Source organism: Drosophila virilis, unplaced genomic scaffold (genome assembly GCF_030788295.1).
Source record: "Drosophila virilis strain 15010-1051.87 unplaced genomic scaffold, Dvir_AGI_RSII-ME tig00003813, whole genome shotgun sequence".
Taxonomy (NCBI): domain Eukaryota; kingdom Metazoa; phylum Arthropoda; class Insecta; order Diptera; family Drosophilidae; genus Drosophila; species Drosophila virilis.
Window position 1 is genome coordinate 42,501 of NW_027212953.1, and position 7,280 is coordinate 49,780.

Consider the following 7,280-nt stretch of genomic DNA (forward strand, 5'->3'; position numbering starts at 1 on the left):
ATCCATAAAATAAATTCTCTCACTAATTATTAAAGATTGCATGGCTCTATGACAACTGCTGGCCTATGGCATAACATATAAATGCTGATGCCGCACATACACTAATTGTACGTTCTCTTTTTCAAATATTGCCATTTATCACACAATACTCAATTGTAATCTATTACTTCTCAACATAGAAGAGACAACATAATTTTATTATTATTATAATATATATAATCATAACTTATATGTACATTTAATTTAACTTAATTTAATTTAATTTCATCACACACATACACAATGTACACCTACACATATGTACACACCTACACTTATCATACACACACACACACACAATATACATTTATATATATATATGTGTACACACTTACATTTAACACACAAACTTACACACACACACAATTGATTGTATAAATTATAAGGCTAATTAATGAGAATCAACAATGAACGTATATCAATAAACAATTTCTGGAATTGGGAGTCGGATCGGTCGGTGGTTTGGATCGGGATGAGACACATGCGGATCAGGATTCGTCTGAGTCTGTCTGTGCGGGTGGATGGATGGGTGGGTGAACGATGCCGAAGATACACTGACAGTTTGGTGCCTTGCGTGAGACCAGTGTGTGTGACAGGGAGCATGGTAGAGAGTAGTTAGAATTAAAATTGAGCGGACGCCATAATGCCGTCCCACTACTAACTCGCTTGCTCCCGCACTCACACACACGCTCACCCTTGTACCATGCACTTATCCAGCCATTGTATCTCTCCCACTCACTCACTCACACATACACTCACTCACACACTCACTCTCTCGCCCACCAGCTCGCTCGCAAGAGCGGGCCAATGAGCGAGCGAGTGCTCAGCGTCCGCCATGTCCCATTTCTCATCCTGTCCCATCCTGACCCGGCTTCCCATTCAAAACTATACAACCAGAAAAAAATGAGTTGATTTTTGTCTTTTGAAGTGAACGGACGTGCTCACGGACGAGTGTCTGATGGTCAGTTTTTGTGAAGGCTGTAAATTGAAATAGAAATTCGTCTCACGCAACAGTTAATCAGTAAACGGTCAAGAATTTTTCTAGTGTGCAATGTGCTATATTGCAAATCATATTAGTTGAATTTAATTTTGATTAATTATTGAAAAATTCTTGCGGTCACGCGATCAAACAGTGCTTAGTGGCATATATTCTCGCACACATATATCTCAATATACATATATATAAATCAATATCAATATCAATATCAATACATAAGTGCGCATAAATCAAACGAGCTGTACGCGTGGGTACAGCCTGTACATGCTCTACAAAAGCGCATTCATATGCGCATACATGCATGCAAGCATACATGCATGCATGCATGTAACAATAGTGAGTGATCTATGTGCGCGTCTCCCTTGCGTCTTTGTCTTTGTCTTTGTCTTTGTGCAGTGCATATAGCAGAAGAAGAAAAAGTGACGCCACGCTGTCTGGCATAGACGCTGGCGCTCGCACGCACACACATACATACATACATACATACACGGCACGCGTCGGACGCTCAGCTAGCGACCCATATGCACGCATGTGTATGTGTATAGCATAGTGACGCGACGCCAAATGCATCATCAATAAAGTACAGCCATCAAATTGCAAACAAATTGCTTTAATAATCAACTGTGCTATAATTACCCAATTACCCAATTAATAAATACAATACACCCATCACTAACAATTTCAATTAATCTAATACATCAAAAATAAAAAAAAAAAAAAAAAAAAAAAAAAAAAACATTTTAACTAATCCAACAAAATCCAACAATCAAAACACCTATACAAGGTATACGAGCTCTATTCACAAACATTTACTTCAAACAAAAGACAAGGTAAAACAAAACAACATTTAATCAACTCAACACAAAACATATATCAAAACATATATAGGTAGGTGTGTGCGTGCGCATTCTGATTTGACGCCATTACAGCATTTAGTTGCTGCATATAGACGCCAATAGAAGAAATAGTTGCTGTCGCGCAACTGTATCAATTAAAACAATAGCGCAAAAGCGACGCGCACATCACACACTCGCACACATATATATATTATATGCTCCTCTAGCACACTTGAGCCATTTGCACACGCTCAAACTGCAATAACGCAGCAGCAGCAACAGCAGCAGCAACAGCAGCAGCAGCAGCAGCAGCAGCAGCAGCAGCAGCAACAACAACAACAACAACAAGAACATTATTCACTCAATTCCTACACATGCACAAACATTAACATTAACATACATATACATACATATTTATCTCAATACACCACAACACATATACATATATACTGACACACAAATTTACATATACATACATACATACAGATAAATCTATATATACACCCCACCAAAACCCCCTCTGTGTACCATCATCACAAGTGACGCGCATAGTGATTCCTACGGAATCCTTTCTTTTTGCATATTTGCTGAGCAAGAAACGCAACTAGTTGGCGTGCCGTCGCTCATACGCACGCTCCAGTGCCTTATGCTCTACACTTTGCGCTCTCTCCACAACTTTTACAAGTTTCATCCGGGTTTCACAACCATCAGCAAATAATTTCACCACCATATCCTCTGGATAATTTGAAAGAAGCTAGGACGAACGGTTGGTGAACCAGCTAAATTGGCCAGCTTGCACGCTAATCCTAGCACAAGCACAAGCACAAGCTCTTCATCCTGGCAATCAAATACAAAATTCAGCGTGTCTCCGCTAAATTAATTAATATAACGCAGGCGTGTCGTCGCCAATCAACACCAATCATATTGCTTTTGCGATGTGTCGTCATCGATCTCTGCTAGCAATTCAACAACAACAACAACAACAACAACAACAACAACAACAACAACGACAACAACGACAATAATAATAATAATCACAACTGTGTGTAAAAGCATTAGCGCATTTATGGTGTGTCGCCACCAAAAATATTTACGCTGACGCTCTCACACACACACACACACACACACAAACTCAAACTTGTCCTTGCCCTTGCCCTTGTCTACACGCACTTGCCATCTGCATATACGATTTTCGTAAACAATAGACGGAGCAAGAATCAAAACAAATACGAATAAGCGAGCGAGTTTTTCGCTCGCCTACTTTCAATTTTTCCTGTGCTCCGAATTGCGAGGCTCGCTCTATCACTGACCTTGCTCTCGCATACACATACACACACGCACACGCGCTTGCCATCTGCGTATACGCTACAAACGTAAACAAAGAATAGCAAGAATCAAAACAAGCCAGCAAAACTTTAAGCAAAACAAACGAGCGCAATTCTCGCTTGGCGGCCATTATTCCTTGCTCTCTCTTGTTTTGAGGCTGCACAATTGCTGACCTTGAGCAACTGTATTTAGGAATATTTGCAAGCGCTCCGTCTTCGTTTTAGTTTTCTTTTTTCGCTCTAATAATTCATTTAATAATTGTCGTGCCGTCGGCAAAACACACATTATTTTTTCCTAAAAAATTAATATTTATAATAAATTACATAACTGGTGTGTCGACACCAATTTTATTTTCAATATTCTATAAATTACATATATATTGCTGTGCCGTCGGCATACACACATTAATACACACTTTTTTTTTTCTCATCTAAATTACTTTTTTATATACATTGCCGTGCCGTCGGCAAAACACTTTGTCCTCTCAAGCTGAATTTTCTTTTATTCTGCACTACTTTGAAACGTCGCTTCTTTCATAATATAATATTATTGTTTTTGGGCGTGCCGCCGCCTCTCTTATAATAAGCAATAATAATTAAACCTACTTATAACCTATAAAACATTTAAATAACCTTAATAAAAATCAAAATAAATTCAGGAAAGCTCAGAAAATCCCTGGAAAAAAAAAAAATAATAAAATAAAATTCTGGAAAAAAGAAAAAATAATTCTAAGAAATTCTCTACCGAGACAAGACCCATTTCGATCATGTCGCACGCCAAACCTTCGCAGACCACTGATTCATCAGCTGTGTCGGCACTATCTCCTGGCCTCATGTCAGACTTGTCAGACCTTTCATTGTCACCGATGTCGCCTAAGCAGGCACCATTAAATTGTGCGCCGTCAACTTTGACAGTTGCCATGGCGCCGACAGCGACAATGGCCCCAACTACATCGGCCCTCTCATCTCTGGCACCCAAATTGCCAGAGCAAGAGGGACAGCGTTCTGTACAGGCGGCCGGCTCAAAAGCGATAAACGCAGCGTCGACCTCAACAACTTTGACAACAAATAACAAACACATGCCAGCCGAAGCGCAAGCGCAATTAGCGCATTACAAGCGCCTTATTGCTCAGCTCGAGGTTGATAATCCACAACAAAATGAGCCTATTCCGCTCAATACCAACAATTACAACGACAAACACTCTTCTAGTGAATTGTTCGTAGATATTGTGGGCAGTGATGATATTCCATCCACTTCAGATGCAGCTCAAATGTTGCTATTAACTGCATCTCTTCATCCTGTTCCAACCACAAATGTTTCAACAACACCAACATCAACATCTACAACTACAACAACAACAATAATAACAGCTCCAGCTAAGCCTATCTGCATTAGCAGCGATTCCAGTTCTGGAAATACATCTGGCTCTGGCCATCCTGGTGGCAACACTGCTTCTGCAACGACCACTGGTGCAATGCACTATAAAATGCTACACAACACTGGTAAAAGTGTCAAACAAAGTCGCCGTAAAAGTACGCGCAAAATTAATCGCCAAAACTCGGCAACCTCACGCTCCACACAACAGGATGCAACTCGCAACAATTTAATTAGCAATCGATTCAGCATCCTATCTGAATCTGATTTCGAAGCTCCTGTTCAGCAATTTTCACAACTGCCGCAATGGCAACAAATACTCCCTTCACAACCACATGTGTCTGGTAACTTTTTGGCCACCGCAGTGCAGGCTGCTTTGGCTTCCGTCAAACGCCCCATACCGGCGGTCAACAATCTTAACACAGTACAAGTAGAAGCGGCAAATACTTTCGCTGCCACCGCTGGTACAGCGACTGCCTCGACTGCCATTGTCGATGCCGCTACTACTTCTACGCATCCCCATGCCCCCTCTCTCCTATCCCAACCCCAACCCCAACAACAACAACAACAACAAACTGATGAAGGTGCTACTTCGGCCCCAGTGGCCAAAAACTTTAAGCCTCCACAGATCAACATAGATTACAATTTTCTTGAATCTAATCAAAACGGCATTGACGCACTTGTAGCCAAATTAAACGATCACAATCCGCCCATAACTGAATATGGGCTGAAATTAGGTGGTCCTGGCTCAGTGCGTATACTGCCAAAAACTTTAGATACTTATCTAAAAATCATCAATGTCCTTGAAACGGACAATACATATCATTTCAACACTTACCAGAGACGCGAGGAGCGCTCGTTTCGGGTTGTGGTGCGTGGCATTCATGCCACCACTAGCACCATCGCAATCCGGAACGAGTTATCTTGTTTGGGTTATACGCCTCGTAGCGTATACAACCCACAATTCAAGAATCGCAGCGGCTCTGGCCTTTATCGCCCTAATCTATTTTACATAGAACTAGCTCCTGATCCGATAAAAAATCGCACCATTTTTAATGTCCGTACTCTTTGCAAATTTGTGGTTCGCTTTGAGTGGCCCAAAATCAATAGCAAAAGACTGCCACAATGTCACCGCTGCCAAAGGCTTAATCATACGGCTCGCTATTGCCGGCATTCGCCGCGATGCGTTAAATGCGGTGACAATCATTTCACAAATGATTGCACTAAACCGGCAAATTTGCCACCCAAATGTGCCAATTGCAACAACAGTCACACTGCAAATTACAAGGGCTGTCCCCTGTACATAGAACTACTCAATTCCAAACTATTGTCCATGCCCAACAATAACAATAAAACAAATAGCTCAACAAAAATTCGGCAGCCCCAACAGCCGAATGCACAGCGGCGGCAGAAGCAGCCTCTGCGCCCAATACCTGTGCAAATGCAATTACAATTGCCAGCGCAATTGCAGCAGCAACAGCAGCTTCAACTGCCTCAGCTGCAGCAACAGCAACAGCAACAGCAGCAACAACAGGTATTGGCGCAGCAGCAGCAGCTAATACCAATGCTAAACACCTCAAATCAAAACAAAAATAAAAAGAAAAAACAAAAGAAACGCAAACTTAATGGTGGACAGATGTTGCTGCAGCCGATGCAACAACAACAACAACAACAGTTACAAACTGTTGCCAGTACACCAGCTGCAACATACAACGCATCTATCACACCAAACAACAACAACAACAACAACAACAACAACAACAACAACAACAATAACAACAATAGCAGCAATAACACCAACATTTCGGCAAGAACTGCCAAGAAACTCAAAACAAACATAGCTCCAGCTTCATCCAATACATTGGATCCACGCGCTTGTTGGGCTCAAGTACAAAGAGCTCAACAACAGCAGCAGCAGCAGCAGCAACAACAACAACAACAACAACAACAGCAGAAGCGTCAAACCGAGCAACTGAACCCTGTCCAGAACAGAGAGCAAATTGTCTCAATGCAGCGCCAAATGCTTGAAAACTTAACCTCACGTCCCATTGCACAACAACCACCTGTGCCTATGCAGGTGGAAGTTGGACAACCACAACAACAACAGCAGCAACAACAAGAAGAACAAGCACAATTTTCAACACTGCCGCTGCAAGAGCAGCTGCAGCAGCAACAACACTCATCAAATCCGCCACCACTTCTGGTCGAAAACAACCCAAATCATATGCTCCTCTCAATGGCGCAAAAACAACAGGAGCAGCTTGACAGACTGATGGGCTGGATGACGCTCATGCAGCAACAAATGCAGGGTGTACTCCGCCATAGCGAGGACTCTACACTGCCCGCTGCATCCTCAACCAGTTCAAATTGATCCATTTTTAAATCAATTAGTCTGAATTGGTTGAGGTTTCTCCATACCCGGTCCCATCGGCCTGTCAGCTGTCCAATAAATTCACACACACGCACACTCTTTCATCACTTTCACTACCCAGCTGATCGCAGCTCATCATATAGTGTACAACAACAACAACAACAGCCGCAGCAGCAGCATCAGCGGCAGCATTTAGCAGCAGCATGCCGCAGCAGCAGCAGAAGCAGCAACATTTAGCAGCCGCAGCAGCAGCAGCAGCAGCAGCAACATTTAGCAGCCGCAAGCAGCAGCAGCACCAGTAATCAACAGCAAGAAAAGCAGCAACATCAACAACAGC

General features: G+C 42.2%; 1 protein-coding gene across 1 annotated transcript in view; it reads left to right on the forward strand.

Annotated features, from left to right (window-relative positions):
• LOC116650248 (alpha-protein kinase 1-like) overlaps window positions 1-7,269 on the forward strand; it is a 7,561-nt gene extending 292 nt beyond the window's left edge. The window contains exons 1-2 of the mRNA XM_070211144.1: window positions 1-1,866; window positions 1,925-7,269. The exon at window positions 1-1,866 is cut by the window's left edge and continues 292 nt beyond it. Coding sequence (XP_070067245.1) covers window positions 3,965-6,943 — 2,979 coding nt within the window. The 5' untranslated portion in view covers window positions 1-1,866; window positions 1,925-3,964 and the 3' untranslated portion in view covers window positions 6,944-7,269. The remainder of the gene's footprint in view (window positions 1,867-1,924) is intronic.
• Window positions 7,270-7,280: the final 11 nt, after the last annotated feature.